Source organism: Gracilinanus agilis, chromosome 3 (assembly GCF_016433145.1).
Source record: "Gracilinanus agilis isolate LMUSP501 chromosome 3, AgileGrace, whole genome shotgun sequence".
Lineage (NCBI taxonomy): Eukaryota > Metazoa > Chordata > Mammalia > Didelphimorphia > Didelphidae > Gracilinanus > Gracilinanus agilis.
In genome coordinates, this window is record NC_058132.1 from 18,425,500 (window position 1) to 18,438,729 (window position 13,230).

The 13,230-nt window shown below is 43.4% G+C and overlaps 1 protein-coding gene across 1 annotated transcript in view; it reads right to left on the reverse strand.

The window, feature by feature from the left end:
* Nucleotides 1-439: 439 nt before the first annotated feature.
* Nucleotides 440-13,230, reverse strand: part of LOC123240815 (leukocyte immunoglobulin-like receptor subfamily A member 2) — an 82,100-nt gene continuing 69,309 nt past the window's right edge. The window contains exons 7-11 of the mRNA XM_044668531.1: nt 4,288-4,329; nt 3,978-4,071; nt 3,516-3,775; nt 1,360-1,653; nt 440-627 (exon numbers count right to left, since the gene is read on the reverse strand). Coding sequence (XP_044524466.1) covers nt 440-627; nt 1,360-1,653; nt 3,516-3,775; nt 3,978-4,071; nt 4,288-4,329 — 878 coding nt within the window. The remainder of the gene's footprint in view (nt 628-1,359; nt 1,654-3,515; nt 3,776-3,977; nt 4,072-4,287; nt 4,330-13,230) is intronic.

Sequence of the window (13,230 nt, forward strand, 5' to 3'; positions counted from 1 at the left end):
AAGATGCAGGGCTGATCTTATCGAAGCAATGAGATCGTTTGCAAAAAGGTCAAATGCTTGGCAGAAATTTGAGAAACTGAGGCAAGGGGAAGAAGAACACCCGAGCAGTTTTCTAGACAGAGTTATTGAAGCAGCAGAAATGATATTAGGACTTAGAGACACTCATACCCAGGATACAATTGATCATATAAGGAGGCAATTTGTAAAGGGAACCTCAATCTTAGGCCTTTCCCCTGGCCAGTTTGGAAATCTCAGAGTGTTCTGAGACCCAGGCATTGTCTACCTCATTAGAATTTAAGTTTCTGGAGACCAGGAACTCTTTAATCCTCCCTCTCTTGTCTCTGTATATGTGTATCTTGCTGCTTAACATAGTCCTAGGCACATAGGCAGCACTCGCTACATAAAAAAGTGATTTATTTAATCAATTTCTTAATTTCTTCTACACATCAGGTCTGCCTCCAGGTCTGGTCTGACCAGACTGCTCTGACAAGGGCTCCCTGGACTGATTCTTGTGCTTCCTGGAGCTTTTCCAGTGCTCAATCAGCAGGACCCCCAGGAGGATGAGCACCAGCCCAGACAAGATGAGGCGGACCAGATTGTTCACAGTGTAATCCTGGGCAGTAGTATCTGGGGGATCAGAGTTTGTCATTGTGATATGGCTGCCTTATGGTCAGCCCCTAAGCACAACCCTGAGTACAGTGTGAGGGGAAGAGTCATTCCCCCGTCCTCATGAAGCCCCCAGTTTGAGAGGAGATACAGCTCTGTCCTCAGGGATCCTCCAGTTTTAGGCAATAATTCAGTTCTCTAGACTTATTAATCACTCACCCTGGCCCAGGCCCTGTGCTAGGCCAGCCCCCCTCAACCCCCACAGAATTGTAGTTACTTACTAGGTGGAAACGGTGTCAGAGCCTGGGGATTCCCAGGGCTTTGGGGAAAGTAAAGACCTTTTGAGGTGCCTGGAACAGGGAGAGGAGAAGGGTGAGGGGCTTGGAGTCATTAACCTGCCTTCCCCCTCCCTCAAGCCTGCTCTGCCCTTCCCTTGTCCTTCTCTGACCTCCTCCAACCCCTTTTCTGGGACCTACTAAACATATTGTCTGTATGTGGACCCAACCCAACTGGATAGGTAGCTGAGGGTGGGGATGTCTAGAGGGGCCAGGGAGGAGAGGTCTCACTGCCTATGTTCTTTCAGGATGACCCATTGCCCAGACTCTCCATCCCCTCTCTCTGAATCCCCTCTTCCCCCCACCCTGCCCTCTTTGCCTCCAGGGTCCCTTAGAGCAGGGCCCTGAGTAGGCAGTGTGGTGCTCCAGAGCCAATGAGGGAGCTTAGGAGGAGTGGGGTGTGCTGGGGCTCCCTCACCTGTGACCCTGAGCACCAGGGGATTGCTGGTGGCTGACACTCCATCAGGGTAGTCATTGACAAAGTTGTAGCACTGGTAAGTGCCTCCATGCATAGAGGTCACATCAAGGATGGAGAAGTCAGCCTTATATCTCCCCAAACTGGGCAGGACTTGGCTCTGGGTGAGCTTTTCTCCATCCTTGTATAGGACAGACCAGTCATAGGATTGATCTGTCCAACACTGGAGGGTCACATTCTGTCCTGAGGCCACCTCAGAGCTGGGCCGAGCCAGAAGACTGGGTCGATCATAGTGTCCTGGGAAAGGAGGAGATCCTAGAGTTAGAGCTGGAACAACCCTCTTACAGGGAAAGGGGCTGATCTGACCAGTAGGACTGCTCTGGGCCTGCCTAGATCCCTGCCTGGGGTTTGAGGTTAAGCTCATCTCTGGAAGAAAGGAAATATTATACTTTTTTTGTGGGGGGAGAAGGCAGAAATGACCTTGGACAGTTCTGTATGGTGGAAATGGAAAATAGGTGAGTGAGTGGGAGGAGGAAAGTGAGAGAAGAGGAGACAGTGAAGGAGAGAGGGAGGGAGAGAGAGACAGAGAGAGATAAAGGAGAATGAGAGATATTGAGAAAACAGAGAGGGGGAGAGAATGATAGAGAGAAAGAGATAGAAGGAGGGAAAGAAAGTGAGAGACAAAAAGACAGGACAAACAGAGAGAGAAGAAAGTAGGGAGGGAGAGATAGAAACAGTAATAGAGAGAAGGAAGAAGAGAGACAAAGTGAGAGAGGAAAGAAAGAGAGGATGGAGGGAGAGAGACAGACAAAAAAGGAAAGAGGGAAAGAGTGATAGACAAAGAGAATATAGAGTAGAAAGAAGTATGTAGGAGAGACAGAGCAAGAAGGAAGAAAGGAGAGGAAGAGACAAAGAAACAGAAGAGAGGGAGGGAGAGAGCAGGATGTGGGGAGAGAGGAGAGATAAAGAGAAGAGAGGGCAAGAGAGAGAGAGAGATAAAGAGAAGAGAGAGGCTGAGAGAGAGAAAGAGAGAGAGAGTAGGAAGGAGGGGAAAAGAGTAAAAGACAAAGAAAGAAGGAAAGAGAAAGCAAGTTAGGGACAACTAGAGAAGGAGGGAAGCAAGGAGAGAGTAAGAAAGGAAGGCAGGAGGAGAGAGGCAAAAAGAGAAGAGAGAAGGGAGGAAAGGGGAGATAGAGACAGAGAGAAGAGATAGATAAATAGGGCATAGAGGAGGGGAGGGAGGCATGGACAGGGGAACTTCTTCCCTGGCCTTGGGCTGGGAACTCCAACCCCTGATCATTAGTCATAGAATCTCCCTCCATGGTGTTGGGGAGCCCTTTTAGGAGCCATCTCAGTAGTTTTGCTTCATTACTAGCTCCCCAAAGTAGTGTCTGGCTCTCCTCCTGGACTCTGGGTGTGGGACAGGTGTAGGAAGGAGAGTAAGATGCTTGGTGTGATTCCTGGTTCCCTCACCCTCTGACCTCCTAAACCCTTCTGTTCACAGATCCCTGAAGATGCACAGAGGGGACACTCCCTCTCTTTCTTATGCCTAGGCCTGGGCTGAAAGAGGGATCAGAATAGCAGCAGATCCACTCTCCACTCTCTCTCCTGGTTTTGGGAGGGGCAGTGCTAGGAGGGCCCCACTAGCTCTGAAACTCCCCCCAGGAAGTCTCTAGCTCTGTCTGGTCTCCTGAGATCCAAGCTGAGTTTCCTGACTCCTCTCTGCTTCCCAGATTAGATGTGACTGAGACAGCTGGTGCTGCAATGGATAGAGTCCTGGGCTTGGAGTCAGGAAGACCTGAGTTCAAATCCAACCTGAGATACTTCCGAACTATGTGACTTGTCACTTCCTTTCTGTTTGCCTCAGTTTATTCACATGTAAAATGGGGATCATGGTAGCACCTCCCTGTAGAGTTGTGAGGATCTGATGAGATCATGAGGGTAAAGTGCTTGGTACATAGTAGGTGCTATAGAAATGTTAATACTCTCTCCCTACCCCCAGCCTGAAAGGGAGATCAGAGACAGGGAAGAAGTCAGGAGAGGTAGAGCCAGAGGAACACTTGGGACAGGCTGGGTGGGGGAGGATCCTGGGCTGCTGGGACTGTTTCTTAGCTCTCTCTGAGTAGTTTGGGGCTGGGGGTGGGGGTGGAGTTCCTCACCTGTCACCACCAGCTGCAGGGGGTCACTGGACTTTGACCAGTGTGATGAGTGACTGTAGAGGCAGTGGTAGGTCCCAGCATCCATCCATGCCACAGAAGGGAGGGAAAACTCAACTCCAGTTCCAGGTCCTCTCACATCCATGATCTTCCACTTTTTAGATCTGAGTTTTTTTTCCAGACGCCACTCATCAGCCTTCCTTGACCCCTTGCACCTGAGGGTCACAGTTTCCCCTTGGCGCACCAAAGGGCCATTCTCTGCCCTGAGGGAGGGTTTAGGAAGTATGTCTGGAAGGGAATGAGCGCCCTTAGTTCCAGGGGATCCTCCTTCTCTAGCCCACCCTCCCCATATATTGGGGCTTCTCTCACTTTAGACCCTGTTAGTCCAGCCCAGGCCTTCCCCAGCTCCCTCTCCTGGGACAGCTGGATGCTCTGGGCAGGGGGGGTGTGGGGGGAAGGACTCACCTGCTGCCTGTGTCCTCATCCTCTGGCCCAGACACAGCCCTGGCAGAGAGGACCCTGATTACTCCCAGCTCCCACATCCTCCCCACCCAGCACCCTGTGAGGAAGGAATCAGAGGGCCCAGAGTCTAGGCTTAGGGCTGGTGTGAGTGAAAGGGGCTGAACCCAGAAGACCCTCAAAGAGTCTCAGCTTCTTCTCTCCCCACCCTCACCTTGCTGGGTGACCCCAGATTAGCTTTTCTCTCATACCCTGGGTGTGTCTCTGCCATCCATGGTGTCTAAAGTTCCTTCCATTCCCCCACCCCAGGACTCACCAAGGCTCAGCAGGGCACAGAGGAAGGGGTTCATGATGGTCCCTGGGGATAGTGGGATAGTGGGAAGGTGAGCCAATGACCAGGCAGACAGAGTGAGGCTGAGGATGTGACCAGACTCTGCTTTGAGTCTCTTGTGTCTAGGCTCACTGAGAAGCTTCCCAGCTCCTTCCTTCTGTGGTTTCCTGTTGATCACCCCAAGGAGGGAGGGGGCAGTGTGGGGGCCTCGGGTTAGAATCAGGTGTCAGTATGAGGAATGATGGTCAGAGCAGGACTGAGGAGCCTCCTTTGGAGACAGCTCACCCCTCACAGGACTTTTCCTGGGAAAAACCACCCACATAAGGCTCAGCCCTTCAGCCTCCCCCAGCTATGCACATTGGATAGTAATTGATCTCAGGGAAGCAACAGCAGCCTTTGTATTGGTGCTGTAAGCTTCACAAAGTTCTTTACAAATAGGATCTCAATGTAGCCTCACTGCAATGCTGAGAGATAGATAGTATGAGGAAAGTGATTCAGAAGAAGTTACTGGCCCAGGGTCATATAACTAATCCAGGAGGTAAGATTTGAGACCTAACCTTTCTGGGCCTCAGTTTCCTTTTCTGTAAACTGAGATGAACTGTATAATCGACAAATAACACTTGCAAATAGAAAACAAAGAAAGCATCCCAGGAGATTTCTTGATATCTTGAGTAAGTTTTCCATTGCCAAAGGAAATTGAGTTGAGGCTGCTCTTAGGGAGGTGATGATAGCAACCTTGTTTTCAAGAACCTCCCAGAATGAACCTCAGCTTCCAAACTGAACAATCCACCCTTAAGTAGCATTTCAATCACTTCAGCCAGGATTCAGCTAAGGACAATGAAAACTCCAGGACCTCTTAAGCACTCAAGCCTCAAGCCATGGTCAGTTTCTCAGGTTTTCTATGGCTTGGTTGTTCCCCAGCTCCAGTGCATCTGATAGTTATGTCCTTCCTCCTCAGTGATATAAATGTTAGCCATCATAAGTTTAAGTGCTCTGTTCTGGTCTATTTGTACAAGAACATTGTACAGTGTTCCTCCCTCATTTGTCAAACCCAGAGCCACTCTCAGGCTTTCCTATTTACACTGCCTTTGTTCCTTGCTTGTTCAGGAAGAAAGAGAACTAAGTGAGCATATTTGACTCTATAAGCACTTCCTTACAGTGAGTGGTGGAATTTATTTGACCACAGGAGGAAATGACAATTTTATCTTTAAGAACCCCCAGACTGATGCTTATTCCAGCCTGAACAATAAATTCCCAAGTGTCTTTTCAATCTAAGGACAATCAAAACCTCAAGTAACCTTTTAATCAACCAAGTCTCAAGCCATTATAAGTATCTCAAGTTTTCTGGGGGTAGTTGTTCCCAAGCTCCAGTAAACTCAAGCTACCAGGTTGTTGCCTTTATCCACCAACCTAAAATCCGTATAAGTTCCCCAGATGCTGTAGTTTCTTGGAGGTTCCAGGACTAAATTTCTTTGCAACTTCTCAGATTAATCTGCCTACTTCATTTAAAGTTCCATTATGATAATTAAAAAATATTTTGTCAACTGGGTTTTTGGGAACCCCAAGTTTGTCCCTGTCCCATGAGAACTGGCCAGAGAGAAGTCCCAGACTGAGCAGGTTCAGACTGAACAGTAGGCCTTAAAGAACTTAATGATTCCAATTTAGGTGGGACTAGTAGACAGTCAAATGTTAATTACTCTTTTTGTCTCCCATTATATTAGTCCTCTGCTGGAGAATAACTCCCACAGGTCCAGGTAATCTCAGTGGTAGGACACTGTGAGAGTGTTAAAACAAATGAAAACAGTCAGGGTTCAGCCAGAGCCAGGCAGGCTTCATGAAGACTGTTCTTGTCAGCCTTTGGGTTGTGTTCATTTTATACTTTTTTCTTCAAGATTACATACACGTTGGCATGATTTTCATTGTCACCATACATCTTTTCTTAGAGATAATGGATTAAGTCATACATTAACTTTTACTGAATTACAAAATCATTTGATTGACATTTCTAATTATTCTATTTTCTTTGATTATACAAAGGATGCAAAAGCTTGGCAAGAAATGTTCATCATGGAGTAACTGGGCTGGAAATCATACTTTCTGTCCATCATTCATTGCATTATAGTTTTAGTACAATAGTTAGTTACATTTTGACCAATCAAGTCAGGGATGATTATTTCTTGCTCTTACATAATTAATCAAGCAGTGATTCACTACACTAGCAGATTTCAAAAATACAATAACACTAACCTGGTCGAAATATTGTTTCAATACCATTCTTTCACTTTTAAATATTTTTCAAAGGTGAGTTGAAGTTTCAGCTAGCCTGAAGGGTTATCAAAACAATTCAGTAGGGAGAGGTTGTCCTTTTCTTATGCTAACATTCTAGATCAGAGATCAGGGAGGGGGAAAAACTTGGAGATTGTTCTTGCCTGTTTTTGCAGGCACCTGTGTATATGGGAATGAGAGATCTAAGTTAGGTTTTTAAAATCTTTAACATTAACTCACTATCTGCTGGTTTGATATGAAGTGATTTTAGGGGAATTTCTACATTATTACATGTAAAGGTGGGACTTTCCTAGGAGTTTTTAGGGGGCCTGTAAGGGCTCTAGTAACAACCTATAATGTTCCTCTATATTTTCCTGGGGCTGAGTAGAGATATTGATCATAATAATTCTTATAATGAGGAGTGTTAGTAAGAGAAGAGTCACACAGGGGAATCTTGAATGGGGTGACCATCCTCCCTAAAATCTGCTCTGTGGTTCTAGGCTCCCATCTGAGACCTTGTCATTCAGGATGGGGTTTCATGGCTCCCCTGCAATCCTCTCCCAGGTAGCCCAGTCCTTGGCTGGACCCTTTCCTTTAGTATTTATTCATTGTAAAGCATCAGCCTCTCCCTGACAATCCTGTTTTGGACCTCTCCTTTCCTTGTAGCCATGGTAATGACAATCAATCATACATTCCTATCCTTTGTCCCCCAAAAGGTATATAAGTCTCCAAGTTCTATTGTTCTTGGGAGAATCATCTTTTCTGGTGATCCTCTCAGAGAAAGTGTTCCCAAAGTCCCAGAGCCCTTGACTCTGTGTGGTTTTTTGTCCGGGTCCAGCCAGACACAACCAAGGGGTCCGGGGAAACGGCAACCTAAGAACCCATAGGGGGAGAAGAGAGGAGACCTCGCGCGCAAGACACAGAGTCGTTTGGATGGAAGCAAGGCTCGTTTATTGCAGATCTATGACAAGAATATATAGGTTGAGGGCATAAGGGGGTCGGCCAATACTAAAGGGAAAGGAACGTGGAAAGGGAGCATAGAAAATCTCCTGTGGCCTCTTACTGTCTCCAAGCATGGCTGGGCCTATGATCAATATCTTATCTTAGAAGAGTGAATGATATCTATTCTTAGAAGAGTGACTATTTTATCTTAAAGTCTTGGTCCCTAACAGTTTTTTTGGTGCTTGGCTCTGTGTGGCAGCTGAATATTGAGTACTATCTCTTTCCTCATTAAATATTTGGTTTTGTTAACTACTTTAGTAGTTCTTTGTTTTTCTAGGTTAACAATATATAATCATAATATAATATTACTTTGGTAGTTCTGATTTTTTTAAGGTTGACAAAGAGAATTGATGAGTCTTTGCTTAGAAGATTTTACATTTCAAGGAATCCTTTTTTTTTAAGGCATAGACTTGACTTTAATCACTGCAAACTTCAAATACTTGCCTTTATGGGTCACACAGAGTATATTGGGGGTACTACCTCCCAGTCCTGAATGTAATCATCTCTTAAGAAATTTTTTTGTGCGAAAGTTTGTATAGCACCTATGATTTTGTGTTTGTATTTGTATTAAGGTCTAGATTAATTGTCACCTTAAATCTAAGGTCTACAAACAATGAACCTGTATGATAAGCCAACAAGTTGTAGTAGGGGACCTGTTTATTTAGAAATCTTGCTGGCCCCTAGTGGAAGAAAACTGGGACTTCAGTCCTTTGGGATGATAGGAATTACTTGGAGCTCAGAAGTCAAATTCTAGAGGGGTCAGTCCTTTCAATCTCTAAAATGCTTGTGGCTTTCAGACATAGCGGGTGCGCACACACACACAGACACACACACACATGCACGCGCGGGCACATGTTTCAGGATCTGGTTCTGGAAACAGCTTTGCGGGTTGCCCAAACCAGGGTGAGGAGGATATATTTTGGGATTACAGGAGGGTCAGCACCATAGAAGTACCATAGTAGTACCATGCAGACAAGTATCTTTGAGTGGTGACAAAGTTTAATGGGTTGGGCTCTATAATTTATAGGGTGAATGACATAGGTAAAGGGATTAGGTAAACTTCATACAGAAACAATAAGTAATGATTTACAAGATAAGGATAACAGATATGAATTACTTCAGTTATTCTCAACAGGAGTTTCTATAGGTAACAGAACAATATGTCAATGGGAGACTCCCCAGAGGGTTATTTTTTGGCCTTTCTTTGTATATTTCTAGTGCTTAAGAGGAGACTGGGAACATAGTAGATGCTTAACAAATGGTTATTCATTGCTTATGTTTAAGACTTTGGGTTTGGGCTCAATTAGCTTGAAGTGCAGCTTCTTTGTCAGCCCAAGTGGGACAGGTTAATTGAAATATATGTAAGCAATTCTAGTCTTAAAGATTTTAGGGTTTGAGTCATTTTCAATTGGTCTATTTTCAGTCCTAAAATATTGAAATGAAGATTCTCTGAAATAAAACTTACTCTGGAAACCCATTATACATGTCATGCCATTGAGATTAAAACACTTTTAGTTATTTTATGAAACTTTTCACAGCCTTTTACCATTAAATTAAATAGAAATTTCTCTCTACAAGAAGTGAGAATGGCGATGGTTAATTGAAAGAATTTGTCCTTGTGGTTTAATACTAAACTTTTTTAAGGGTTGATCTTTGCAGAAGGTTATTAATAGGAACAAACGCACATATGTTTTCATGATTTATTATGACAAATATTTCAAAATATTTCTTTAATTTTAAGTGCTTTGACACTCTGCTGTCATTCTTTGCCATTTGGATCAATTGTTTCCCAAGTGGTACAAGTTTTATTTAAACTGGCCATTTCATCTCTCTTTAAGTTTGTTGATCTTAGATGGCTGGGTAGCCACTGAATTTGATGATGGTGCCTTTCCCAGTTTCCTCTAGGCACTCATAGATCCTCAGATTCATGTTGCATGTCAGAAGCAGAAAGACCAAGTGCTAGGACCATGATGGCAGATGAGAAAAGAGCCCCAGAGATTCTTCAAATGAATATTGATGAATGGAATGATTAGATGTGCACTATTTTGTTTTTGCTTGAGATTACGTATATCCATATAGGTTTGTTTAGATGTAGAGATGATTTTAAGAATCTTCCTAAGATAATTCAAATGGAAGGAATTCAATTTCCTGGCATGGTGTGGGTACATGGCCCAGGTTTCATAAGTATACAACAATGAGATCAACACAACAGCCTTGTAGACCTTCAGTTTGGTAGGTAGCCTAATACTTCTCTCCCACACTTTCTTTTGGATCCTCCCAAAACGTGAGATAGCTCTGCCAATGTGTGTATCAATCTCATCATGTATGTGGACATCCATTCCTGGAAAGCATACTGTTAAGGTAAGTGAACTGATCCAAAGCTTTCAAAATTTCTCTACTTGCTGCAACCAATAGTCCCATGTATGGATAGTGTGGTGCTGGCTGTTGGAAAACCCCTTTCCTTGGTGTGAACTGTCAAGCTACAATGAACATAAGCAGCAGGAAATTGGTCCATGCTGAGTTGCATCTCACTCTAGTGTACAATCATATGTGACTAGAAAGTTTTGCAGTCTGTCCCACCCCTTTTGTCTTGGCTTGTAGTCTTTTCAAGATAAATCATTTATCATTAGTGTGGTGGCTGACCTTGATACTGTTTTAATCCTTATTGAAGGTATCTGACAATATCTCTAGAAAAATCATGCTAAAAAGCACAGGAACAAGCACCCAGCCTTGCTTTACTCCACTGGTGACTGGGAAAGCACAAAGGCATTATCCATTATCCAGAGCCCATGCAAGCAAGTTGTTAAGGAGCTGTCACATAACACTGACGAACTTCCTCAGGCCACCAAATGCTACCATGATCTTTCACAAGCCCTCATGGATGACAGCATCAACGGCTTTGGTTGGATTGATGAATGTTGTATAGAGATCTCTGTTCTGTTTCTAGCATTTCTCCTGGAGTTGTGGGACAGAAAATACATTTTAATCATTTCTTGGCCCCTTCTGAAGTTACATTGGCTCTTGGGTATATGACAATCTTGCTGGTGAAGAATTAGTCTACTAAAAAGAGGATTCTGGTGAGAATCTCACCAGCAATGATTAAGAGAAAGTCTCTCCTCTGATTGTCACAGGACAATCTTTTTCCTTTATAGAGGTGGACCATGGAGGCATCTTTGGTTTCCTAGGGGATAGGCTTCTCTTGCCATGTAACCCAGAAGAGTTCATCCAGCTTTTGTATGATCAGGGGATCCCCTGCTTTGTAGATCTCTGCTTGAAGGAGAACCATACAAGGCACTTTGCCACACAATAGAAACCTAATGGCACTCAAAACCTTTTCTTCATTTGATGGTTAGAGAGGGAATGACTTCAAGCTGAGGCAATGGTTTCAGTTTCAGTTAATGACAGTCTGTTGAGAACTCTATGGAAATGTTCAATCCAGCTCTCCAGGATCATATCCTTATCACTTGACACCCCAATGAGGAGATGTGGATGTCAGAGAATATCATGTCTAATGGCCTGACATCCTCTGGCACCCCCTGGCATCAGCATCAATGTCCCCCTGGAGGGAGGAGATAGTGGGGGTTTTAAATGTGAGCGAGGGATGGAAAGTGGTCTCTTTACTTTTGCTCTTGATCATACTGACTCCCTGGGCTGACTCTGGACAAGTGGCAGTGAAGCATGGAGGGGACCTTGCTGGGCAGAAATCTGGAAACTGATCTTACCTTAAGTTAGAAAGGCTGAGACCTCTCTCTACCTTAATCAAGCTCTCACTTGATTTTCATACTGGTACCTATTGGGCTGGAGTTTTGGCTCTCTGAGCTGTCCAGGGGTGGGCTCATCTTGTCCCTTGATCTACCTTGGCAGCAGGGCCTTAGCCAGCTAAATGAAGAATCAGTTATACTGAGGCTGAAATCTCTCTGTCTCTCTCTGTCTCTGTCTCTCTCCTATTTCTTTCTCTTTTCATTAATAAATGCTTATAACTCTGGTGCTGAATCTCCAGACCACCTTTTATTTGTTGCAGATGAGAAAGATGATTTAAGAAAAGCCTGAAAAAGTATACATGAACTGATGCAAAGTGAATTGAACAGAACTAGAACATTTTACATAGTAAAAGTAATATTTTATGATGAACATTTATGAATAACTTAGCTATTCCTAGCACTACAGTGATCCAAGAAAATTCTCATGAATTTATTATGAAAAATGCCATCTGCCTCCAAAGGAAGAACTGATGGAGTCTGAGATAGAGTATATTTCACTTTATTTCTTCACACTTAATTTGTTTATTTGGAGACTTTCACGAAGTGATTAATATGGAAGGATGTATTATACCTTTACATATGTAAAATCTATATCAGAATATTACTGTTTCAAGGGAAGGTGCAGAGGATGGAGGGAGGATGAGAATTTGGCTTAAACTTTAAAAAAAGGATAAAAATCTAATTTTTTTCCTGTAATTGAAGAAAGAAAAATATAAAATATCTCAGTTCCTCCCCTATTACTTCATTGTTGGTAGGGGAAGAACTATTCTTCAGGTATGTAGATTCCTACAACTTCATGAAAGTAGACAAATGTGGCTGACTCATTCTTCTCTGACATTCAGAAATGGAAGGTTAGTTGATTTCTGAAACCCAGCTTATTCTAGCAGTATTAGGCTAGAAAAACAGATATTATTTCAATCAGATTTTCACTGGCTGAAGTTTCTTCATAGAGACACCCTAAATCTTAATGAAGGAAATGGCAAAGCAAAAAAAAAAAAGTCTTGTGCTGGGGAAGGCCTTGTTTGGACTGCTTTTTTTTTCTTTTTTAGCAAATTTTCCCATGGTTCCATGATTCATGTTCTTCCTTTCTCCACCAAACCCCACCCACCCATAGCTTATGTGCATTTCCACTGGGTTTTACATGTGTCATTGATCAAGACCTATTTCCATATTATTGATAGTTGCACTAGGGTGGTTGTTTAGAGTCGACATCCCAAATCATATTCCCATTGACCCATGTGTTCAAGCAGGTGTTTTTCTTCTATATTTCTACGCCCACAGTTCTTCCTCTGAATGTGGATAGTGTTCTTTCTCATAAGTCACTCAGAATTGTTCTGGATCATTGCATTGCTGCTAGTAGAGAAGTCCAATACATTCAATTTTACCACAGTGTATCAGTCTCTGTGTATAATGTTCTCCTGGTTCTGCTTTTTTCACTATGCATCAATTCCTGGAGGTCATTCCAGTTCACATGGAATTCCTCCAGTTCATTATTCCTTTGAGCACAATAGTATTCCATCACCAGCAGATACCACAATTTTTTCAGTTATTCTCTGATTGAAGGGCATATTCTTGTTTTCCAGGTTTTTGCCACTACAAAGAGTGTGGCTATAAATATTTTTGTACATGTCTTTCCCCTATGATCTCTTTGGGGTATAAACCCAGCAGTGGTATGGCTGAATCAAAGGGCAGATAGTCTTTTAGTGCCCTTTGGGCATAGTTTCAAATTGTCATCTAGAATCATAGGATTAATTCATAACTCCACCAGCAATGTATTAGTGTCCCAATTTTGCCACATCCCCTCCAACATTTATTACTTTCCTTTGCTATCATGTTAGCTAATCTGCTAGGTGTGAGGTGGTACCTCAGAGTTGTATTGATTTGCATTTCTCTAATTATA